This window comes from Cyprinodon tularosa, unplaced genomic scaffold (genome assembly GCF_016077235.1).
Source record: "Cyprinodon tularosa strain WSP-4 unplaced genomic scaffold, ASM1607723v1 ctg703, whole genome shotgun sequence".
Taxonomy (NCBI): domain Eukaryota; kingdom Metazoa; phylum Chordata; class Actinopteri; order Cyprinodontiformes; family Cyprinodontidae; genus Cyprinodon; species Cyprinodon tularosa.
Window position 1 is genome coordinate 92,635 of NW_024039456.1, and position 25,725 is coordinate 118,359.

The 25,725-nt window shown below is 37.9% G+C and overlaps 3 protein-coding genes across 3 annotated transcripts in view; all 3 read left to right on the plus strand.

The window, feature by feature from the left end:
• Window positions 1–5,316, plus strand: part of LOC119772234 (ovochymase-2) — a 35,168-nt gene extending 29,852 nt beyond the window's left edge. Inside the window, exon 17 of the mRNA XM_038268589.1 lies at window positions 5,105–5,316. Coding sequence (XP_038124517.1) covers window positions 5,105–5,274 — 170 coding nt within the window. The 3' untranslated portion in view covers window positions 5,275–5,316. The remainder of the gene's footprint in view (window positions 1–5,104) is intronic.
• A 2,176-nt stretch (window positions 5,317–7,492) lies between these two features.
• Window positions 7,493–17,710, plus strand: LOC119772239 (NADH-cytochrome b5 reductase 2). The gene is made up of 9 exons (XM_038268593.1): window positions 7,493–7,651; window positions 7,797–7,943; window positions 11,362–11,434; window positions 11,665–11,771; window positions 13,464–13,593; window positions 13,731–13,814; window positions 13,999–14,084; window positions 14,182–14,281; window positions 17,481–17,710. The coding sequence occupies exons 1-9, from the start codon at window positions 7,637–7,639 to the stop codon at window positions 17,651–17,653; spliced, it is 915 nt and encodes a 304-aa protein (XP_038124521.1). The 5' UTR covers window positions 7,493–7,636; the 3' UTR covers window positions 17,654–17,710.
• Window positions 17,711–18,598: 888 nt separating this feature from the next.
• Window positions 18,599–24,179, plus strand: poglut3 (protein O-glucosyltransferase 3). The gene is made up of 6 exons (XM_038268592.1): window positions 18,599–18,928; window positions 19,878–20,075; window positions 20,284–20,567; window positions 20,654–20,858; window positions 23,160–23,356; window positions 23,463–24,179. Exons 1-6 carry the CDS (start codon window positions 18,691–18,693, stop codon window positions 23,898–23,900), a joined length of 1,560 nt encoding a protein of 519 aa, XP_038124520.1. The 5' UTR covers window positions 18,599–18,690; the 3' UTR covers window positions 23,901–24,179.
• Window positions 24,180–25,725: the final 1,546 nt, after the last annotated feature.

A 25,725-nucleotide genomic window follows, 5' to 3' on the forward strand; every position in this document is an offset into this window, starting at 1 on the left:
TTTTTCTGATTCTCTCTTGTTGTCTGCACAATCGAAGCAGTTCTGATCCGCACATGGTGCACGAATTATTGTATTGCCTGCACGCTCTCACTTGGATTACAAAAAAAAACACCTAGCGTAGTTTAAAATCCAGGATAATTTATCCAACTCACGGGCATCTGTGAACAACTATTAATATCAAGGAGACTCCCTGTACTTCCGTGAGATTTGGGATGTCTGTTACTGTCCCCCAGTCCCCCTCCTCCGGCTGAGGACGGGCGGCTCATGGCTCTCTACTGAGGTCTGGTCCAGTCAGCGGCCCAGGAGAGGACACTTCATGCCCCCCCTCCATTGGGCCAGCGAGCCAGTGGGCTGGTCTGTTTGTCAATTTCAGGGCGTGACAAAAGTACAGGCCAGAACCAAATAAGGCAAGATCCCCGAATTGACGTCAACTCAGGGTTGCCTTTATGGTGGAAGTTTAAAATAGTGAGATTTGCAGAGAAAGGAGGTGTCAATGGTTTTTGAACTTCTCTTTAGGTCCATTTCACCCACTGAACTATTGTTATTCATCTATGACTATATAAACTCGGTTTGCACTCTATGACCCCTTTAATGCGCAGAATAAAAGCCACCAGCACCATAAACTTAAAGGTAAATAATGGATGTTCTTGATCTTCCAGCTCTTGGGAGCTAAGCAGGGAGTCATCTACCACTGCAGATAGTCTCACAACTTCTGCAGAACAAGAGCTGCAGATTTTAAAATCTTTGCACTATCAAAAAATGTGTCTTTAAGTGTTTTTTATTTAATCTGCCCCTAACAGTTTGAATGGGCGTAGATTATATCTGTTGTCTGATAGGTGTTATCCTGTCACCCTCTTTCAGTTGTTTTCAGCGCTACCTTCGTCTCTAAGCTTTCCTTTTGTCTCTAAGCTCCACTTTTCTTCCTGTTTGTCTCCAGGGTGAACTCTCACCACACCCAGTACCTCAGAGACTGTGATTTTAGCTTCTCCTCCTGCTAAATCCCTTTCTTCTCCCAGTCTGTGGAAGTCAAACCCCACCCACAGTGACTCATAGTAGGTGTAGGTAACAGGTGTGGTCTATGTGGTCCCTATAGATCCTTCAAACATGTAGACCTGTTCAACCTTTCAAATCTGGATAGTGTCTCTGAGGTTAACGTTGTAACAAAAATGAATATAAAACCAGGAAACTTTTTAAAAAGTATGTTTAAGCCTGAGGAAAGCTGATAGCATTAGAATGTGTATAAACTGGAACTAATGGACAGGCAGAGGGAGGTTGTCCCCTATTTTAATAGATTTTTTAATTTGATTTCAGTCTGTCCAAATTTCAGATCCTTCAGCCCAGAGCAGTACAGCGACTATTTGTGAGCTAGTGTTGCTCTGTTTCACTGGCTTTCTAAAAACCAAACAGTGAACAGAGAGCGGATTGAGGAAACTTGGCAGAAGTCGTTATCACATGAGACAACAACACAACAGTTTTGTGGTCAGTAGGTCTCTGTGTTTGCATCCAACAGGCCATTATTTCTCCTAGCTGTACAGTTTATTTTATTTATTTCTCATCTGTGGGTCCATACATGCCCTCAGTATATAAATAGTCAGAAACGGATATTGGTGTTTTTAGGTTTTTGTAAAAATCCAACATTATTGTGTCCACTATTATTTGACAGTCAATATAAGGAAGGTATTATTGTCAAACAATGATTTTTAAATTTTGCTAAACTTGACTGTTCTGCAAACCCCTAATGTTGTTAGAAAACTGTAGTATATGGCGCCCCCTACTGATAGTTTTGAGAAAATACAAGCTAAAGTGGATGTGCTGACATTTTGTAGAACTTACCACCATCAATGATTCAATAAACGTTTAATATCTATGGACAAAATATTATGATTTATAGAGGCTGAAAAAAATTATTTAATATAAATTTAATTAAATTTTATTATTTTTTTTTTTTAATCATAACTACATCTATTTCCTCAGATTTTTTTTGTATTATAGTGTTATGTACAGTAAAAGTCAATTTTCTGATGTCACCTAGCTTAATTTTTTACATTTCTCTGTATTTTAGCTTCACATGAGGTCTATAATTACCAGCTGTAAACATAAATAAACTTTGCCTCAATATTGGATGTAAAACTTAAGATTTAGGTGTTCTTTCAAAATTCAGAACAGGAAAAAATGACCAGTAAAAACAGTATTTTGACTTTTGGTCCAAAACTTTTTCAAAAAATATTAAATTTGCTACTAGATTGATTACAGAAGTTATGAGCTGTGGATTTTTCACTAAATATGGTATAATGATTTTCATCATCTGGATTTTTGAGGAAAGATCAGAAAAACAATTTGGCCTCGTAGAGGTTGGCGGTTCCTGATAGAACTTGTCTCTGTGTCTCCTGTATCATCAACATCATTTTCTCAAAAGTTTCAGCTCAGTTTATCTTTTCCAATCCTTCAATTAAAGGTTTTTAAACTGTTTTTCCTCCATAAAACCATAGACTTCTTTCAATTTCTCTCATTTGTTTAATTAGCATGAACATGGGCGTAGGTTTGCATAGGTGCCATAGGGACATGTCCAAACCAAAATTTTGGCCCAACCTACTTGTCCCTAACAATAATTCTACCTAAATAACATGTTTATAATTTACAAAACAGTGTTGTTGCAGCAGTTGCTTCATTTCTCACAACTTGTATATTGAAGTGAATATTTTAAATGCTAAGTGTCACTTCCTCTTATAGTTCCCGCGCCAATGTAAATACAATACATCAATTTGCAGTCCCTTGAATATGTTATTTTGCTTTGTTTTACAATACAGAGAATATCAGCATATCAGATTAAAAAAATAACAGTGGGTTTTACCTCTGTTTACCTGTGCAAAATTCTATTTCTTAAAAAAAAAAAAAAAAAAAAAAAAAAAACACCGGATAAATACACATACAACAGACATATTTAGACTATATTTGGTTAAAAAGGTTTGTATTTACCTTCCGTCTTAGTCACTGGTAAGTTCAAATGTAACCCTTTTCAAAGTGTAAAGTTGTCCCACATTATTCCGAGCCACCCATGCTTCAAACATTGATAAATAGCATCTTGTGTGTGTAGTGCTTGTAAGATTTGTATAAATTTAGCAAAAAATGCTGTTTTCTCTTTAAACAAAATGTGCCCTGATGCTCACATCAAGCATAAAAAAAAATTGGAGCATGCATAATGCGCAGGACCACTGACATTAGACCAATTCAACTTAAGACCAATAGTGTCCCTATCAAAGTTGAGATCAAACCTACGCCCTTGAATCTAGTTTAAATACGGAAAATTTAAAATGTTTGGCCACCAGCAGGTCCTGTAATAATGGTTATAATATACATATATATATATATATATATATATACAGGTGCTGGTCATAAAATTAGAATATCATGAAAAAGTAGATTGATTTCAGTTATTCCATTTAAAAAGTGAAACTTGTATATTATATTCATACATTACATACAAACTCATATATTTCAGATGTTTATTTTGTTTAATTTTGATGATTACAAATGACAACAAATGAAAAATTCATCATATCAGAAAATTAGAATATTGTGAAAAGGTTCAAAATTGATGGCCCCTGGTGCCACACTCTAATCAGCTAATTAACTCAAACCACCTGCAAAAGCCTTTAAATGGTCTTTCAGTCTAGTTCTATAGGCTACACAATCATGGGGAAGACTGCTGACTTGACAGTTGTCCAAAAGACGACCATCGACACCTTGCACAAGGAGGGCAAGACACAAAAGGTCATCGCTAAAGAGGCTGGCTGTTCACAGAGCTCAGTGTCCAAGCACATTAATAGAGAGGCGAAGGGAAGGAAAAGATGTGGTCGAAAAAAGTGTACAAGCAAGAGAGATAACCGCACCCTGGAGAGGATTGTGAAACAAAACCCCTTCAAAAATGTGGGGGAGATTCACAAAGAGTGGACTGCAGCTGGAGTGAGTGCTTCAAGAACCACCACACACAGACGTATGAAAGACATGGGTTTCTGCTGTCGCATTCCTTGTGTCAAGCCACTCTTGAACCACAGACAGCGTCAGAAGCGTCTTGCCTGGGCTAAAGAGAAACAGGACTGGACTGCTGGTGAGTGGTCCAAAGTCATGTTCTCTGATGAAAGTAAACTTTGCATTTCCTTTGGAAATCAAGGTCCCAGAGTCTGGAGGAAAAGAAGAGAGGCACTTCATCCACGTTGCTTGAAGTCCAGTGTAAAGTTTCCACAGTCAGTGATGGTTTGGGGTGCCATGTCATCTGCTGGTGTTGGTCCATTGTGTTTTCTGAGGTCCAGGGTCAACGCAGCCACATACCAGGAAGTTTTAGAGCACTTCATGCTTCCTGCAGCTGACCAACTTTTTGGAGATGCAGATTTCATTTTCCAACAGGACTTGGCACCTGCACACAGTGCCAAAGCTACCAGTACCTGGTTGAAGGACCATGGTATCCCTGTTCTTAATTGGCCAGCAAACTCTCCTGACCTTAACCCCATAGAAAATCTATGGGGTATTGTGAAGAAGAAGATGCAATACACCAGACCCAACAATTCAGAAGAGCTAAAAGCCACTATTAGAGCAACCTGGGCTATCATAACACCTGAGCAGTGCCACAGACTGATCGACTCCATGCCACGCCGCATTGCTGCAGTAATACAGGCCAAAGGAGGCCCAACTAAATACTGAGTGCTGTACATGCTCATACTTTTCATGTTCATACTTTTCAGTTGGCCAACATTTCTATAAATCCTTTGTTTTTATTGGTCTTCAGTAATATTCTAATTTTCTGATATGATGAATTTGAGATTTTCATTTGTTGTCATTTGTAATCATCAAAATTAAACAAAATAAACATCTGAAATATATGAGTTTGTATGTAATGTATGAATATAATATACAAGTTTCACTTTTTAAATGGAATTACTGAAATCAATCTACTTTTTCATGATATTCTAATTTTATGACCAGCACCTGTATATATATATAATATATATATATATATATATATATATATATATATATATATATATATATATATATATATATATATATATATATATCAATCTCTTTGCTGAAATGAACTTCTTTTTTGCAGATTCATCCAGGAAGCAGTCTAACAGCAGAGCTCTGACCCATCAGGGTCTTGTTAAACCCACTTCGTCAAAGGATCAGGGGTTTCATGTGGAAATGAAATCAGCTCATGAAGACCAAAGTGGTGAATCCTCAGGAAATGGACCCTGGAAGGAAACACTTCTCCATTAAGATACAGATAAACTAGTTTTCTACCAGTGATCAACCATTAATTCCTCACATAAACCTGCTTAAATGTTGCTCTATTTGTGAAGAAATAATCTCAGTGAGGTAACTTTAAATTTATTTAGACATAATATCAATAAAAACAACTTTTTTTTTTAGTTTGTTTTGTTTTTATATTAATATTTCTATAGGTTAGAAAACCAATAAAGAGTATGAGTTTACTGCATGTTTACAGCAATATTGCATGTGTCATAAACGGGGACAGATGTATGAAGGTAGATTTGTGTCTTTATTATTCAATTTAAAAAAGGTTGCTTCAATCGAAAAATATATTTTCAATCGAAAACACCTTCACTTCAATGAAAAAAAGTTTTCAATCAAAGAAAAAAGTATTTGAATGCAAAAATATAGTTGAGACCCAAAAAAAATACACAATTTTGTTGCTTTTGTTCGAAGCAACTTCTTTTTTGATTGAATGATAAAGACACAAAGGTCCTACCCATTATATGGTCCAACCAAAAAAACAATGTTACTTTAATAAAAAAAGTAGCTTTAAACAAAAACAAACTCGGCTTCAATCAAAGAAAAGCAGTATTTAAATGTATTTTTTTTAGTCTAAACTATATTTTAGCATTCAAATACTTTTTTCTTAGTTTAAAAACTTTTCTTTTAATTGAACATAATTTTTTTGAAATGACCTTCTTTTTAAATTGAATTATAAAGACATAAATCTATCTCCATACAGATGGAATCAATATTCAGGCGAGACAGACAGTGGGAAGGTTTAAAACCTTTAATTACAAAATAAAACAGAACAGAAGCAAAACGCGGGCTGCTGTGGATCAGAGGACCTGCAGCAGTTGTAGAGGAAAGGTGGAGCATCGCTCATTACTGGTTGGACAGTTCAGTCCATCCTCTCAAAGGCAGGATCAACCAATGCACTGCCAAAGAGATGCGGTGCTGAGACGTCCAGAGGGCCCCCGATGCTGCAGCCCCAGTGAGCAGGCAGGAGACCGATCCATTTCAGGAAAACAGTTCAGAACAGGACAGTTCTGAGATCCGGGAGTCCGTAGCAAGACCCGGGGTTCCAATCCAACCAGGAACAGAAAGATATAGGGTTACTAACCCTAATCCTTTTTTATTTTTAAAGTTTCAATGACTTTTAATGACTGCCCAATCTTGTTTCTGTTTTTAAATGTATGATGCATCCAGTTTCAACCTATATCAATACAAACTTTATATGATTTCTGTACCTCTCTTTTTATGTGGTTTGATTCATCTTTGCTTATTCATTCATTTTATCTGACATTATTAAAGGGACTTTTTTTGTAAGTTAATCTGGAACCTTTTAGCTCTGACTGATACATAAATTGGCTTTAAAAAGGTGTTTTTAAGCTAATAAATACAGCCGTCTCTGTTCTAAGAACTCCTCTAGAACCTCTGGAGATAAATTCCTCATTAAGTGAAGAACTTTATGGATAGCTGTGAGCTTTTTCTTCACCAGATTGTTTAGCAAGTATCTTCAGTCAGAGGCTTCTCCAGACGTGGTGCAGGACACACCTCTACAGAAAAGACTTCCTGTCCACAGCAGCTGAATTAGTATTAGTAAACTATGAGTTACGGCAAGATTTTATTTCCCTTTGGGGTTAATAAGGCATTTGTAAAAGGAACTCTGTCAAAGAAAGACAACTCCAACAATAAAAAAAAAAGTTTTAAATGAGATCTTTTGATCTCTTCCCATGAAAAATACAAAAAAAATGTTTGGCATGAAATATCAGGGATGTAAGCAGGTGAGGCCAAATGAAGATACATGATCTCAGTTCTTCATGGATTTTGTTTCTGTTACAGAAAAAAAACAATCAACGTAAAAAAAATCTCCTAAAGACTGTCTGAGTCTGGGGGTTTAGTTAAACTCAACTCTTCCAGCTTGAAGGAAATTATAATTTTCTGTGCAGATTGATATTGATGTGTTGCTTCCTTCCACAACCCTTTGAGTACGGTAGATCTACCACAGAGCCATTGGTAGGTAGCAAGTTTGCCAGCTTTCAGAGTAAAGGGAATGAGAAATGATGGTTATCTCTGTGGGTCATAGGGGTAATCCAGAGTCTCTCTCCTCCCACTCTGTCAGTGGTCTGATTACAAGGCTCTACCCTCCATCAGAGCACCACCTCTGTGCCATGTGTCACGATCAGATCCGTCTTTCTATTGGTGCGTTGGACCCATCACCTCTCTCCTCAAAAGGGACGCCACATCCCACTGGAGGTGTGTGTGTTATAGTGGGAGGGGAGTCTGTTATTGCCTGAACTGTCTGTGGACTCTGGTCCCAGACTGTTGGAAGGGAAGGACAAACTTTAACACACAAAAAGCCATGGACTCAACCTTGGTGAGATTATTGCTTTTTTTTTTTACCCTTTTTGTTTAAGAAATTCTATATTTATCAAACCGCCGTTTCTTAACCCACATTCTAAAATGGCTAAAGTATTCATTCATCTGTGGTTATTTTAAACATATAATGTATGCTCTTGCAGATGATCCCGGTGGTGTTGGCAGTTTTTGCAGTCGTAGTGACGTTGTTGTATTTCCTTCTTGGAGATTCTGCAGGAGAAAAGAGGAAAGGCCCCGTGACTCTAAAGGATTCCACCATCAAATATCCACTACCACTCATTAGCAAACAGGTACAGTAGGCTGCATAAAAACACATTGATTCTGACTGGGATTAAATGACTGTTTAGCCTAATAAATCAATCAAAAGCAATCAGATTCTTCATTAGAATATACACTCACCGGCCACTTTATTAGGTACCCCATGCTAGTAACGGGTTGGACCCCCTTTTGCCTTCAGAACTGCCTCAATCCTTGGTGGCATAGATTCAACAAGGTGCTGGAAGCATTCCTCAGGGAGTTTGGTCCATATTGACATGATGGCATCACACAGTTGCCGCAGATTTGTCGGCTGCACATCCATGATGCGAATCTCCCGTTCCACCACATCCCAAAGATGCTCTATTGGATTGAGATCTGGTGACTGTGGAGGCCATTTGAGTACAGTGAACTCATTGTCATGTTCAAGAAACCAGTCTGAGATGATTCCAGCTTTATGACATGGCGCATTATCCTGCTGAAAGTAGCCATCAGAAGTTGGGTACATTGTGGTCATAAAGGGATGGACATGGTCAGCAACAATACTCAGGTAGGCTGTGGCGTTGCAACGATGCTCAATTGGTACCAAGGGGCCCAAAGAGTGCCAAGAAAATATTCCCCACACCATGAAACCACCACCACCAGCCTGAACCGTTGATGCAAGGCAGGATGGATCCATGCTTTCATGTTGTAGACGCCAAGTTCTGACCCTACCATCCGAACGTCGCAGCAGAAATCGAGACTCATCAGACCAGGCAACGTTTTTCAAATCTTCTATTGTCCAATTTCGATGAGCTCGTGCAAATTGTAGCCTCAGTTTCCTGTTCTTAGCTGAAAGGAGTGGCACCCGGTGTGGTCTTCTGCTGCTGTAGCCCATCTGCCTCAAAGTTCGACGTACTGTGCGTTCAGAGATGCCCTTCTGCTCACCTTGGTTGTAACGGGTGGTTATTTGAGTTGCTGTTGCCCTTCTATCAGCTCGAACCAGTCTGGCCATTCTCCTCTGACCTCTGGCATCAACAAGGCATTTCCGCCCACAGAACTGGATGTTTTTTCTTTTTCGGACCATTCTCTGTAAACCCTAGAGATGGTTGTGCATGAAAATCCCAGTAGATCAGCAGTTTCTGAAACACTCAGACCAGCCCTTCTGGCACCAACAATCATGCCACGTTCAAAGTCACTCAATTCACCTTTCTTCCCAATACTGATGCTCGGTTTGAACTGCAGGAGATATTCTTGACCATGTCTACATGCCTAAATGCACTGAGTTGCCGCCATGTGATTGGCTGCTTAGAAATTAAGTGTTAACGAGCAGTTGGACAGGTGTACCTAATAAAGTGGCCGGAGAGTGTAGGTGGATTCAATTTGAAATGGTGATGGAAAACAGACAAATTCAGGAGATCCTTTATGGAAATTTGGTCAAAATATTTTTAGGGGCATCTAGTGGTTTACTTTGCAGCGATTCTTCATCCTGAGTTAGCATGTGGTGACGGTGCTACCTGCCAAAAATATTTCTATAGGTGAGAAAAATAGCAAATTACAGAACAGCAAATCGATTTTGTCTCTGAGATACTTGTTTATTAACAAATTTACCACTTTTTGCATAACGTCAATGGAGACTTTCATGGCTGATCTCTTTTGTTGCACAGAAAATCCCAAGCAAAGCAGGATATATAGCCTATTATTATTTATTTCACCTTATTGATGAATTTGTAAAGAAGATTTATGTTAACTATACATATAAAGATCTGCTTGATAAAACCTAAGGCAGGGGTTCCCAAAGTAGGAATCAGGTATATCCATATACTGTATGGAAGGCTAGAAGGGCCATGAAATAAACAATAAGCAGATGTGACTTTTATTTATTTATAAAACTCGATTCAAATATTAAATATGTCATTAAATATTTCTAAAATACACAATTAAACATTTTATTGTCCCCTTAAATAAAAAATTATAAATTAAATATTTTCTTTAAAAAAACATGTAATTAAAAATGAATACACTTACGTCAGTTTATAAGTATAAATAAATACTGACTGAATAATTAAGTGAATATTTATTTGTAGGGACCTAAACTCTATTGTTATTTTTTGGGGTCACAGGCTGAAATCTTTGGGAAATCCCGGCCTAAAATAAAAAATATGTTCAATAAAAATAAGTGCTGAATGCCTTGTTTGATGTTGGCTTAGAGGTAATGTTAAGAGTTTACCAAAAGACTAAAGGATATTTATAGGGGAGCATATCCAGACTTCTTCAGTTCCGTTTAAGACGTTTTATTTTATTTTGTTAGAAACCCTTTTATTGGTGTATAAAATGACAATTATATTTGAACTGCTTTTAAGCTCAGATTTGTTAAAGGAGAAGTTCACTTTTTAACACTTTAAGCCCATTTTCTGTAGTGTCCAGGATGAAATCGAATGATCGACACCAAAAGTTTGACAATTGCTCCTGTCTCTGCTTTTTGGCTCATGCAGAATCCCCCCCTGGCTGCTTCAGAATGGCTTCCATTGTGCATGTCCGATAATGTCCTTAAAACAACCTTAAACGTTCTTTTTTTAAAATATGCTACTCACCGTGTCGTCAGCGCTGTTCAATGACGTTCCAAAAAAAGTTTCGTAAAGAACAAAACGTTCCTGTAGTGTTTTATTTAGCATTTTGTAAATCCCATTGATTTCTGTTGGAATAGTCAATATCCCTCCGCCACCGGAAACGGAAATGGGGCCTGTTTACACAGTTGTAGTCTTTTCGCTTCACTCTGTGTACTCTGACGTCGAGGTGCTAACGTCTCTGTTAAACACTTTAAAAAACTCTGAAAATGGAATACGAAAGGTGGATTCTTGATTCTCGACGTCGGAGTACACAGAGTGAAGCGAAAAGACTACAACTGTGTAAACAGGCCCCATTTCCGTTTCCGGTGGCGGAGGGATATTGACTATTCCAACAGAAATCAATGGGATTTACAAAATGCTAAATAAAACACTACAGGAAAGTTTTTTCTTTACGAAACTTTTTTTGGAACGTCATTGAACAGCGCTGACGACACGGTGAGTAGCATATTTTAAAAAAAGAACGTTTAAGGTTGTTTTAAGGACATTATCGGACATGCACTATGGCAGCCATTCTGAAGCAGCCAGGGGGGGATTCTAAATGAGCCAAAAAGCAGAGACAGGACCAATTGTCAAAATTTTGGTGTCGATCATTCGATTTCATCCTGGACACTACAGAAAATGGGCTTAAAGTGTTAAAAAGTGAACTTCTCCTTTAATTGAAAATGCAGCCATGTCTGTTTAGTTTAGGGAAAGATTCCCTACTTTGTCACAGAACAAGTTATCTCACAGTAGAAACATTATGGATCAACACAGCCTTAGACTGAAGGTTTTCGTTTTATTAGCAGTCGATTTGAGAATCCATCCTGTTGCCTTTTCTAACTCTTCTATCTGTGACCTTGTGCAGGAAATCAGTCATGACACCAAGAAATTCCGGTTTGGCCTTCCATCGGAGTCTCATATCCTTGGACTGCCAGTTGGTAATGAAACATCTCTGATAAAAACTCACAAAGTATCCTGTTATGTAGAGATAATTTAGAAACATCTGAGCTAATTTCACCTTTTTCAACCACTGAACAGCAATGGAAGCATCTCAATACAGGAACACAACACTCTTACATCTAGAAAACAAAAATAACTAATTACATGTAATTTACAGAGAAAACACTTCATATTTACCCATTTTTCACCTTTACTCACCTTTTCTCAGGTCAGCATGTTTACCTGTCGGCTAAGGTGAATGGCTGTCTAGTGGTCAGACCTTACACTCCAGTCTCCAGTGACGAGGACCAGGGATTTGTTGACCTAGTGGTCAAAGTGGGTAACCTTGGATTAACAGAAAACAACAATCAAAAACTGTGAAGCAACCAATGTATTGGGTAGCAGTCATCTTAATGGTAACAGTAAGCAAATTATATCATTAGAATTGCTTGGCTAAAACATGTTGGCGGTAGTGTTGCACCAATACCAATACCAGTATGGGGCGGGGGCTCAATCTAGGACTAAAATGCTGGTATCGGAACCCGCTAGTAACAACAAATAGGGCACCGATACCATTATCATGTTTGTATGTCACTTGAACGCAGCTATTGGCCTGCTCTAGACAAATGAGAGTAATTTTACTTTCTTACTGTTGCACTAGTATTATACATGTTATATAAATTCATGAAAGTTGCACTATTTTGGCATTTGAGAGCCAAAACTCAGGATTTAAAAGAGATTAATAAACTACTAAAGTCATTTTACTGTCTTACTGTTGCACTACTATTACAAATTAACATAATTTCTGAATTTTGCACTATTTTGGCCTTTGAGATCCAGAAGTTTATTTAACTATTGTCAGCCATTCCACTTAGGCAATAAAAAGTTCTACTGGATTCACTTTGTTTTAGTCTTTTTCCTGCCTCACAAAGGTAGGAGCAGCTTGAAAAAGCCGTGATGGCAATTATTTTACATCCAAGTAGTATGCAGTTCTTCATATATACACACACACATCAATTTCTAACAGATGGTATTGGTTTGGTATCAGTATCGGGCCCAAAAAATACTATTTGGCGGCCATTATACTCTACATAGCACTAACCCTAACCCATTCATATGGTGCAAATAAGGAATATATATTGTCAGTTCGATTAATTTAACTCAATTTAGTGTATTTATAGAGCCTTGAATACACAAAAAGTGTCATCTGAAGGGACTTTACAGACACAGTTCAATCAGATCACAGTCAGATGTATTACAATTTATATGTATATATATATATGTATATAGCATGTATATAAAAAGAGCGGAGAAGAAAAACAGCTGTTTAACAGAAAGAAAGTAGCAGAACCAGACTCAGTGTGAGCAGCCTGTTGTTGAGGCAAAATTCAAGGAGACAGAAGCAGACACAGAAAAGGAACATAGAAGCACTGATCTATAAATACTTCTGTTAGAAAATGTGACAGCAAACTACTTCAGCAGAAAAGCCCTGGGTTGGTGGTCATGTCAAACAGATGAAAGAGATTACATCCAGTTAGTCGGAGTCGAAGATGAGCCTATAGCTATATCTAGGAGAGAAACAGGAATAAACACTGAAAAAACAGGCCAAACACTGTCGTCTATAACTGAAGTTGTTTACAGCAGCGGTCTAGGTGAGAGTAATTATCAATTGAGAGAACGTTTCTTTTAAAAAAAGGTTGGGAATATCTTAAAGACAAAATCAAAAAGGATAAGATTTGGAAAGATTTCCGTTTATCAATAATGAAGTCAGAGTAATCAAAAATTATATTGATAAAAAATGTCTTTCCTGTATGACACCACAGGATGCACCATTGTGCAGCATGTCTGATACTACTCAGGATGTTAGGGATATCAGGGGGATTAATATTTTAGACATTTTTTTCTTTCATTTTCATTGTTATATAAATAAGGGTGAAATAAAGAACCATAGAACTGATAACTTTTATTTTCATGTCTTAGTGTGATAGTTCAAAAAGACTTTATAATAAAAACTACATTTTCCTTCAGGTATACTACAAAGGCACCCACCCAAACTACCCAGACGGGGGGCAGATGTCTCAGTATCTGGATAAAATGGCCATCGGAGACACTATTGACTTCAGAGGACCCAATGGGCTGCTCATCTACAAGGGCAAAGGTATGGAGTTTGGTGCTTCTCAAAGTTGCTGCTGCACTTTTACCTTTTCCTGCCACCAGATGGCAGTGTGTTTAAATATGAGCCTGAAATGCTTTGAGGGTCTCTTCATTTCTGAGACTATAATCTTCTCTTCTAAGGAGTGTTTTCCATCCGAGCCAACAAGAAGACGGAGCCAAAGATTCAAAAGTACAGACATGTTGGAATGATTGCAGGTGGAACAGGTACATTTATATAAGTTATTAAAGGTGTTTTATTCACCTAATAAGGCTAAACCAAGACTATCAATCCCAGTTAAATGATTAGTTGGATATCAAGTGATATCTTTACCTCAGTGAAAAAAAGAACATTTATTTGACCTTCCTATATCTTCAGTCCAAGCTCTATAATTAGTGCTGAATGTCTCAGGTATCACCCCGATGCTGCAGTTAATCCGAAGGATCACATCAGACCCTGCTGACAACACCAAGTGCTCCCTCATATTTGCCAACCAGGTGGGTCATTTAGGCGAACATCACCAGTGTTCGCCTGGTAAATGCCTGGAAACTGCAGGTAAATGAAACATGGCTGATTGAAGTTTGCTTATTTCAGACTGAGAAGGACATTTTACTGTGGGATGAGCTGAAGGAGGTGGAGAAGAACCATCCGGAGAAAGTTAAAATCTGGTACTCTTTGGACAGGCCTCCAAAAGGTGAGATGGCAGGAAATTAATTGTCTTACTGTTACGTTTTCCAGCTAAATATCTTTGCAACCTAACTTTGCTTGAATTTAATGGTTTTATTTAGTGTTTGTACATTTATATTCCACCCTGAAGATAAGTTTACTAGAACTATTTCATATTTTAAAGGTATTGTGGAGGATTTTTGCAAATTTTTGATAAGACCCGCCCTCTCCACTTAGAAAATAAACGCATGCGAAAGCGTGCACGAGCCAATTTCTCCTCATGCAATTTTTACACTAAGTGAAAATGGAGACAAGCACGTAGGACGGCCTTACGCAAACATATCACCAGAATGATTGACAGTTAGGAGGACCACTTATTTTGATGATCCACCTGGGAAAAAAAAAAACCTCCTCCACTATACCTTTAATCTTTCTTTTAAAGAAAAAAAGTTATAAACCACATTTCAAATAGATATATATATATATATATATATATAGAGATAGATAGATAGATAGATAGATAGATAGATAGATAGATAGATAGATAGATAGATAGATAGATAGATAGATAGATAGATAGATAGATAGATAGATAGATAGATAGATAGATTTGATCCTTTCACCATCATTAGCTTAAAGTTATCAGATTTATTAATGTTTTGCTTCCAAGTGAATAAATAAAATGTATAAATGCCCTTTCTTATTCTCCGCTAAAGGATAAAAGTACATCTTATATTCTAAATGTTTCCTGAATATTTGTTACCAGTTGAGAAAAAGTCTGACTCAAATTATACTAAAGATTATAATAAAGATAGGTACAAAAGGCTTAAAAATAAATTGATGACATAAAGAAGCTACTGTTTGTTGCAGTTTTCCTTTACGTTTTAGGATTTTTGGAGCCGTTGTAACTTTTTATTTATTGTCCTGACTAGTTTAGTAATCTTTATGCAATAATACTTAAAGTGGCTCAATGAAACACACCTTTTCTTCTTTTGCATAATCCCTAAAGTATGCTGGTGAAGCTTCTCAGTCATCCAGGTCATATTAATCCAAAAAGAAAATAAAAAACAATCCCCTGGATTTGGTTTCGGGGTTTGAAGACGTTTCGCTTCCCATCCAGGAAGCTTTTTCAATTCAAAATGTCGGGAATAGCGTTGAGATCGAGGTTTTAAACAGTAACAAAGGCTTGTTTTTGTTTTGAAAACATGCAAACTGGAACAAACGAAGGGGTCCACCAATTTGGAATGGGGGTCGTTTGGCCTCTTCTGTTAGACTGCAATACCCCATACCTGTCTAGGTCTCTGAAAGGGAGGTTGTTAAAGGGGATTGTTGACCTGGCTGAATAGGTGAGGTCTCCCACTCTCTCTGGGCCTCAAAAAGGACAATGGACATTCTTTGGAGGACCAGAATTTTCACATTTTGGATAAAGAAAACAGGTGGGTTAGGAGGGGCATGAAGGAAGCCATCTAGGTTAAGAAAGAAAAACCAACCTTAAAGGAATAGTACACCCAAAACATGATTAGCCTTCATTTTCTACTCACCCCCATGCTGAACAACACTCTGGAGTACTTTTTTGATATCTCAAATGCATCTGGAGATCTGGGAGGCTTCTTGCTGTCTGCTGACATTCAAATAATGGAGGTCTATGGCGCCCGAGGCAGAAAGGTCCATAAAAGTCCACAAAAAACGTGTCAATATTCCTCCATACTGCTCGTCCAATGTATTCCAAGTGTCCTGAGTGGGTAGCGTCCATAATTTACTCGAAACGAAGTCATTTAGAATGTTTTTAGAGCATAAACAGTAGTGTATAGGATTGCCTGAAAGCGCGTTCACGAGTCTACGGAAACCGCGGCAGACCAAACCAGATGAAAGTGCGCATTCAGCGTCTGCTCTGCCGATAATGCAAGCGTAGATGAAGAAATGTGCTGTTTACCTGTGCAAAGAAAGAAACAACGAAAGAAAAATGTCTGAGGACTTCAGTGTTGAGGAAGAGCATGAGTTCTTTGCCGAGCTGAATGCGCTGGTTTGGTCTGCCGGCTTCCGTAGACTCGTGAACGCGCTTTTAGGAAATCCTATACACTACTGTTTATGCTCTAAAAACATTCTAAATGACTTCGTTTCGAGTAAATTATGGACGCTACCCACTCAGGACACTTGGAATACATTGGACGAGCAGTATGGAGGAATATTGACACGTTTTTTGTGGACTTTTATGGACCTTTCTGCCTCGGGCGCCATAGACCTCCATTATTTGAATGTCAGCAGACAGCAAGAAGCCTCCCAGATCTCCAGATGCATTTGAGATATCAAAAAAGTACTCCAGAGTGTTGTTCAGCATGGGGGTGAGTAGAAAATGAAGGCTAATCATGTTTTGGGTGTACTATTCCTTTAACAGAGGGGGAGGACTCAGGTTCCATCTTTCAAAAACTTACAATGCAGCTATTGAGTTAATCTCTTCCCGTTCTTATAGCAGCTCCACCCCCTGTACAGGAGAGCGAGGACCTCGTCTATTCAGCCAGGCCAACAATCCCCTTTAAAGAGCCCCCTTTCAGAGACATAGACAGGTATGGGGTATTGCAGGTTAACAAAAGAAGACAAACGACCCCCATTCCAAACCCATTCGTCCAATTTGCATTTTTTCAAAAGAAAAACAAGGTTTTGTTTGGCTACTCTATAAAACCTCGAACTCAACGCTATTTCTGACATTTTGAATTGAAAAAGCTTCCTGGATGGGAAGCAAAACGTCTTCAAACTCAGAATCCAGTGGATTGTTTTTAACTTTTTTTTTTTTTGGAATCCCTAAAGTAAGTTAAAGTTAGCACCGACTCCTAAAATGCTACTTGTATTTTATTTTCATTCATTAGTTCCTCACATAAACGCAACACAACAGCATCTGTTTCAGTCCCTTATAGAGACAAACTTCAGCTTTAATATAGACGTATCAGAGATCTGTGATGGTAAGTTAACTAAAAACAGTAAACTCTGTCATGTTTCCTGTTACTTTCCTTTCTCATGCAACCAGAAATAGTCCTTATCGTTCTCAACAAGACAGGATGTAGAGGAAGTGTTTAATCCTGAGTATTGAAAGAGAAGCAGCAGGAGGGTTAAAAAAAAGAGGATCTTTACTGCTGTTCAATATCATTATGTTAAAGTCTATATTTCATTTTTTTTTTACATGCACAAAAAAAAAAAAAAATGTATTCTTTGGGTTTTAATGTTTTCTTTAGACTGGACGTACAGTTCAGGGTTTGTGAACCTCGACATGATTAAGGAGCACATTCCTGCTGCGTCCGGAGATGTCCTCATCGTCCTCTGCGGACCTGCACCTATGATCCGTAACGCCTGCCTTCCAAACCTGGAAAAACTGGGACACAAACAAGAAAACATCTTTGCATACTAGTCATGTTCCTCAAATCTGTCAAGTTTGTTTTTTTATTTTTAAAGGTAAAAAAAAAAAGACTCCAGTGCACTTTTATTAAATGCTTAAGAACCACCCAATGCTAGAGTTGAAAATAAAGCTTTGTTGCATTGCCTCGGTTTTGTTTACAGTAGCTCTTTTTTTCTGCTGCTGTTTTGACACCTTCCAGCTGAAAGAGGAAATGTTAAGATGCAGAAAAATAAACCTGAAATTTATAGCTACTACAGTTTTCTGTGATCAGTGAAAACCTGCTTCCATTGCACATTAGATCTCTTCATATTTCACTTTTATTATATATTTTATTGTATTTTAACTTTGACGCTAATTGATTGGTCAATTAAAACAAAAGCAGAAACTTGATGGAAAAGCAACCAACTTTAATGCAGAAGTCTTTTCTTTCTTGTGCAATAAATGGTTGGTTTGATGGAGAGTCAAGATTAAGCACTGAATGAAGGAAGGGTAGAAAAAAGGGGGTGGGGAAACTAAAGGCAATGAAAAAAAAAACAAAAAAAAAACTGTTGTCACTGAATATAAAAATGTTCCCATAAAAGTTAAATATGACATTTATAATAATGCATTTACTTCCTAAACAGTTTTGTCATCTTTAAATGTCAAGCTCTTTATCCATATTTTCCTTCTAAATAAACAAATGGGAAGAAACTGATGCCATTTAAAATAATTATAATTATACTAGTTATAAATATAATAATTGTAATAATTATATATATATATATATATATATATATATATATATATATATATATATATATATATATATATATATATATATATATATATATATATATATATTGATATATATATATATAGTTTCATAAAACGTTCTGGTTTAGGGTATAGTCTATGCAGGAAAGGGTTAATGTCTGCATCTGATATATCTGACTGCCCTTAAACGCACCACAGAGTAATGCGCGTGCCCCTCCACCAACATGTCGCCGTAGGAACCTGACGTCCAAACTTTAGCAACTTTATGTATTTTAGCTTATGACATTTGAAGAGATATGTCGTGCAGGACAGGCGCAGACTTAATCGCATCTATGTTGAGGATTTTAACCAATAAGTGTGTAATTTTAGCGCTGGTATTTGGCCCAAACTTACCGGTTTCTGAGGGTGAAGGTATCAGCCCTCAGAGATGTCTCGTTTGGGGTCCAGGTCTGGATCCCGCCGCAGTTTTACCAGTCCGTTACTTCTTCATCCAGGCGGTGAGCCCTGCAGGAACAAACCTCACGCTGTCTCCAGGTAAAACATCCTTATAACGGAGCCTAATGTCCTTCCTGTGATCATAAGCCTGGCTAGCCCACCGAACTGAAGTTAGTCTCTGTTTTGCAGTGTGAATAGTTTAACTGAATCTAAATAATAATAATAATAATAAAAAGTTTTTTTTATAAAGTTCCCTAATTTGCCATGGTTTAGGTACAGTTTAGATTTTATTACGATTAATTGTATTTTAAATGTTTGTGTAATGAAAATCAACAAGGTGGAGTGGGAATGAAGGCCATTTTTACAAGCAGGACATCGAAGGGGACACCTGGATGGGTGGTGGGGTCTATCACCCGGTCTGTGTCCCTGGATGGGTGGTGGGGTCTATCACCCGGTCTGTGTCCCTGGATGGGTGGTGGGGTCTATCACCTGGTTCTTTTTCTTTTTTAATTCAGTACCATTATAGGTTAATGTTCTTCTAATCATATAAATTATTTTAATAATAAGTAAGAAAATATAATTTTGTTTATTTAGTCAGCATTTAATGCAGCTGGTGCCATTAAAAATAAATATGTGTATTTTTTATTCAATCAATTACAAAAAGATTTAACCTTTTAATATTTTAGAAAGATGTCCTTGAAAGCAGAGAAAACCAGCTTTAATGGAAATTGCTGCTTTACCAATTGATCGTTAGTCAATTAATAAGTTCAATCAACTCAAGAATATTATTAAAGGTTAGATTATAAAAGATCAATTATTAATAATCAATAAAGATTATTAAAGATAAGATTATTAAATACATTTCTTCCATAAACAGTAAGCCTTTTTAACATTTCTCCTGTCATTTTAGATTTTGTTTTGCTTTCTTTCTGTGTGGATTAATTAAATTGCTTTGACCATCTGGTGAAAAGTACATGTCAGTAGCACTTTTACAAATGTGTTTATCATGAAAGATGTTTCCGTGTTCAATAATTGTTTGTTTTTTTAGGTAAAGAGACATTTAAAGTGAAGATAAGTCCCCTCAATGAGGAGGAGTACATCCGTGTTCATGTTCCTCCACCTCTGGACAGAGGAGACGGGTCCTTTCTGATGAGGTACCGCCTTTATGGATCTGCACTCAAAGGCCTGAAGGTGGAGATCTTCAACCAAGACGTCGCTGTGGCCAAGTCGCCCTACATCATCCAAGGTGTGTTGCCTTTTTTTTTTTAACTTGGGTTATCAATTTGGTCTTGTTTAGTTTAAATGAGAAGGTTGTTTTCTATTTTACAGCGGCATCAATGTGTGAAGTCAGAGACGACTAATAAATGACCGTACAGGCAGTTTTGTTATCTGCTCTACTTGTGTATTTTGACCGCTTTTATTAACTTAACTGAAACCTTCTCATTTCCTTGCAGGCCCAGTTTATCATGAATTCTGCGACTGCCCTGAATCTGACGCTTCCGTTTGGCATAGCGTCCTGCAGTGTCCCACCAACGAACCTCAGATCCAGGCCGACTTCCAATCCTTTCCCACCATCGACCTGCAGCGTCTCCGACAGGAAGTGCCCCTCCGATTCTCCAACAGAGGAGGCCTCATCCATTACGCCATCATTGACAACAAGGTGCACCGCCGCACCCTGGGGAAGTACACCGACTTCAAGATGTTCTCTGATGAAATGCTGCTGTCGCTGACCAGAAAGGTGAGATTGTGTGGATTCATAGACTTTTTCTGGAATGTAATAGTTGCTGCTTGGCTATTAGGATGTTTACTTGTTATGTGGTTAAGGTGAGAGTGCCTGATGTGGAGTTTTTCCTGAATGTGGGCGACTGGCCTTTGGAGACGAGGATTGAAGGAGCTCTTCCGATCCTCTCCTGGTGTGGCTCTACGGATACGAGGGACGTCGTCCTTCCGACCTACGAGGTGACGCACTCCACCCTGGAGACCATGAGAGGCGTCACCAACGACCTCCTCTCTGTTCAAGGTAACACAGGTAAGCAAAACAGCTGCATGTTAGTCAAACTGTGAAGGCTGCAGTTTATTACGATGCGAATAAACTGCATGTGACCTAATTTCTTTGGTCTGTTTGGCCAAACACTCGCACTGAATAACACTTTGAACGCACAAGGCAATTTCTGATAACCTAGTATGAAAAATTCATTTTCAAAACCTAAATTTACCTAAGAACGGTTCCTGTGTTATAGCATTGATTTGTTATAAATGTTTTCAGTATACCGGTACATGTTTCCATCCAAAGGAAATGTGAATTTCAAGTATGCCTGGGCAAAAGAATTTGCTTCATTGAATTAATTTGACGCAGGCGAAAAAAATAAATAAATAAATAAATAAATAATGCATTTATTTTACATAATTTTTGTTTTATATAGTGGTGCATTTTTGGCCCCTGGAGTTTCTGTAGCTGCAGTATTACTCTCAGGTTGCAGTTTGGCTAGCAACAGGGTCACAGGAAACAGCAATGGACATAACTACAGATGAGTGGGACATTTGTTCTCAAATAAAGGAATTAAATGACCGGTTGTTTGGAAATACAGGGCTTAAAGTTCTCTGGTGTGGTGGGGGATTTCCGGCGTGCGGCAGCACCGCACTCACCATGTGGGGATTAAATTTTTTTTTTCTCGAGAGGGCAAAAATAATCTTGTCAACGTGTGTTTCATAGGCACACCAGCTATTAACTCTGTCTGCTGTGATGACTTGTCTTTTGGCACTTAGAACGCATTACTGTCAAAGCATATGTTTAGGATGGAGCAATGGTGACACAACTATAGGCCCGAAAGCAACTTTATCTGGTGTCACTTTGTGTAAGTGGGTCATCTAAATAGGACAGCCTTCATGTCTTTTAAAGATACACAGGATATGGGAGCATCTTGGAGCCGGACTGATAGAAGAGAGCTATCTGTAATCCTTGGGCATGGATGGCGTGTCAGTTTCTGATACGGACAGCTAAGCATCCACCTGGTGCAACACATAGACTCATGAGCTATAAGAAGCAGGAGATGACCTTGTTCGGGGCTCAATCTTTGCCGGACGCTTGCTGACGTTTTTTGAGCCCACAGCTGTGCCAACTCCAAACATTTTCTCTGTCCTGTAACGACCTGACCTGGAATAAACTCTGTTACTTTTTTACTCATTTTTTAATAGTCCTTTTTTACATGGTTTTACCCAGTTTAAGTTAAGAGTAGTAAATAACTTGCTCCCAGGAAAAGAACCGGTGGGGAAGCCCCGAGGCGCAGCTGCTTTCAAGGGGACATAACTTTCTCATTTAACGCAGACATCCCAAGTCCAAAAAACTCATTTCAGGAAAATGCTTCGATTTTCTTAGCATAAAATAAAAAATTTCTCCTTGGGGAGTTGGCAATTCCCTAGGACCTTGCCTTTGTTCTAGTGCATTAGAACTGCAAACCTTTCCCATTATCTACAGGTAATTTAGTCCGATATGCACACCAATCCTCTGGTTTCGACCTGGATAACTGGGGGAAATCCCACTCTAGATTACCGACGTCTCAGTAAAATTAAGTACCTTCTGGTGGCACCTACAACTTCCTCTCAGTGCTTAGAGAGAGCCGTGTTTATTTTGGGAAGTTTTTTTCAGTTCTTCCATCAGCTCTTCTTTGCTTTTTCTTGTCTGGAATTCGCTTCAGTACCTCTTTTTGGTATCCATCATCGCTAACACATTGTACGTAACGGTTATGAATTTAATCTATGTTCTGGATTACCCATAATTCAAAGTCGTATTGTAAAAAAGAAAATACTCATACATTGTTCATTTCAGGTTTGAAACATATTTTATGAATGTATTTTTTAGTATTTTTTTGAAGTTTGCATCACAGGCGTTTTTACATTTGTCGTTGTTTTGTCCGTCGGGCCACTGTATATGTAACTGCCAGTTAAAACAACTGCCTTTTGGCATTTAAAGAGGTTTTAAATGTCATTGGGATTTTTTCCTGGTTAAATAGTTTGTTTTTTTCGACAAAATGCACTTTAATTCAGTTTATTTATATAGCGCCAATTCACAATACATTACATCTGAAGGCGTTTTACAGAAATTTCAACCAGATCATACAGTTAAATTGATTTAAAGTATTTTAGATGAAAATGAAAATGTGCAAAAATGTGTTTCCTTTTTAAAGTTCACACAAAAATGAATGTAAAACGTTACAAATGAACAAGCAGGAGAAATGCTAGACGTACTTTTTATTCAGCTTCATCTTTTTTTTTTTTTTTTAAAGCCTTTTGAGCATTTAGTATGTTTAACGTTTGGTTGACCTTCTGCCAGGTCCCCCATGGGCTAATAAAACGGAGCGGGCATTTTTCCGTGGTCGGGACAGTCGGGAAGAGCGTCTCCAGCTCGTCTCTCTTTCCAAGAAATCCCCGGAGCTGCTGGACGCCGGCATCACAGGCTGGTTCTTCTTCAGAGACCGAGAGAAACAAGTGGGCAAAGCGCCGCTTGTGGGATTCTTTGACTTCTTCAAGGTGGGAAAAAGCTTCAATGCAAACGTTACAAATGATCCAGATGAAAATTTTAGTTTTTTAAGGGAAAAAATGTGCATAGAGTAAAAGTTTGTATCTCCTCTTCCAGTACAAATACCAGGTAAACGTGGATGGAACGGTCGCAGCGTATCGGTTTCCTTACCTGATGCTGGGGAACAGCCTGATTCTGAAACAGGACTCTCAGTACTACGAACACTTCTACAGACACCTCCGAGCAGGCACTCACTACGTTTCTGTGAAGAGAAACCTGTCGGACCTTTTAGAGAAAATCAAATGGGCCAAAGAGAACGATGCTGAAGCGGCGGAGATGGCGCGGGCGGGACAGGCGGCGGCCAGAGAACTGCTGCAGCCCAGCCGGCTCTACTGTTACTACTACAGGGTGCTGCAGACGTACGCCGAGCGGCAGAAAGGGAAGCCGACGCTGCAGGCAGACATGGAGCTGGTGCCTCAGCCGGACGATCATACAGCCGCATGTTCATGTTGGCGCGAAAGTCACAAACAGAAATCCAGTAAGAACGAATTATGACCGCGCCGCTGTAGTTAGTCGTTTCTACTTTGATGGGTATTTGGTGTTAAAAACATTCCTGAAACAAAAAAAACAAACCTGATGAATGTTTCTGATGTTTTCATTCCATTTTTAATACTTTTATTAAACAAAGTCTGTTTTTTTTTACTGTTAGTAACCACAGGAAGTTGTATTTATAAATATTGGGAAAATGTAGCTTTTTTAAAGTGTGCCTTTTTATGTATATAATATTTTCTTTTTTTATTTACTTGAAATAAAGCTAAGAAGAAATGATTCATACCTCTAACAATTTTACATTTTACTGCCAAATTTTTCTTAATAAAAGTAATATTATAGTTTTTTTTTTAGCAGCACAGTCAGAGTCCTGACTAGAATCTGTGTAAATATATGGGGTGACGGAAAGGAGATAAAAAAAAAAAAAAATCTGAATCTAGTGAACGGGTCTGTTTAGTTCTGCTCTCCCAATAAATGCTTCAGGAAATACAGTTAGAACTCTAAAAATACAAATATCATAAGAAGTTAAAGTATATTTTTAACTTATTTTTTGAAGATAGTCAAATATTTCAAATCTTTTGTCTTTTAAATTCAATGATTTTGACCTTCAGAGAAAGAAAACCCCAATTTTTGTTTCAGAAGATTAGAACAATAACGGTTTTAATATAAATGTTATATAAATAGCAATTTCAGTCGTACGACAATCCAAAGTGCTGTACATGAGGGGAAACAAAGCATAAACACAATGAAAATGAAAAAGATTAGATGATATTTAAGTCGGGGAAGACTACTGACTGACCCATAGAGGGCAGTAGGGTTTTCCCATTCTGCTGGATTCTGAAATACTACGAAAGAGTTGAGTGGAAGGGAAAAAAGTGCGACTGACCAGCCTGCAGTCATAAGAGGATGATCACACCAAATCCATCGGAAGAACTTTGTGGGCCTTCAAAAGGAGATTGCCGCATCAAGAACGCTGTAGAGGAATCCTATGCATTGTCCACAGATGTCATCATGTGGGGTTTCCCGCCACATGCAATTGATTGTGGTGCACCCCTACAGCAAACATAAAAGGTGCCACACTTTTAGGCTTATTAACAAATGTTAATTTAAAGCATATAATTATGTATCATTTTGCCTAAATACATTTGAATATCATTAAATGTTAAAATGTACAAAATGTGTATCGCTGGGAATCTGGTTAGCATATGAAGCTAACTAGTTGCGCTGCTCTCTGTGGAGAAAAAACAAGATGACATTCCAGGGATCTTGTTTCTGCTCTGCTCCCTTCAGTTTGTAAGTCAGATATGGGATACTTATCTTTTGGTTTAGTTTTATTTAGCATTTAATTACAACACATGTCTTTCCAAGAAATATCACAAGACAAGCAGTTCCAATTTAAATACAGGTATGTTCAAATTCAGCAAGAATCCATTTGATGTATTCTAGTACAATCCAGTCATGCTCACATTTCAGTTCAACTACAGTCTGATACAATACAACCTTAATTATAGCAAAGAAGTAAACGGAAAACCAAATGAACAAATAATTACTCCAGCTACTTCCTTCATGTGTTCATAACAGCCATGTTGGATGTTTTGTTTGGGATTGGGGAAGGACCTTCCAAATGTTTCAGTTGGATTCTATTTGTAACTCTTCTGTAATAGCTACGTAAATCAGCTGTTATCACAGCCTGACAATTGGTCTAATAATGAATTACACTTTATGCATTTTTTTTAGTATGGTAACATACATATTAAAGATGCCATAATACAAATTCTGACAAAATAGGAAACCATGTTCACTATGGAAACTATAGGTGTTAAATAAATGC

Bases quoted from the DNA above. Each gene is read 5' to 3' on its own strand.
- LOC119772239 (XM_038268593.1), top strand. The intron at 13,594-13,730 runs GTATGGAGTTTG...TTCTCTTCTAAG, and splicing joins GCTCATCTACAAGGGCAAAG to GAGTGTTTTCCATCCGAGCC. The intron at 14,282-17,480 runs GTGAGATGGCAG...TGTTTTCTTTAG, and splicing joins TTTGGACAGGCCTCCAAAAG to ACTGGACGTACAGTTCAGGG.
- poglut3 (XM_038268592.1), top strand. From the start codon at position 18,691: ATGTCGTGCAGGACAGGCGCAGACTTAATCGCATCTATGTTGAGGATT. The intron at 20,076-20,283 runs GTGTGTTGCCTT...ATTTCCTTGCAG, and splicing joins GTCGCCCTACATCATCCAAG to GCCCAGTTTATCATGAATTC. The intron at 20,859-23,159 runs GTAAGCAAAACA...ACCTTCTGCCAG, and splicing joins CTCTGTTCAAGGTAACACAG to GTCCCCCATGGGCTAATAAA.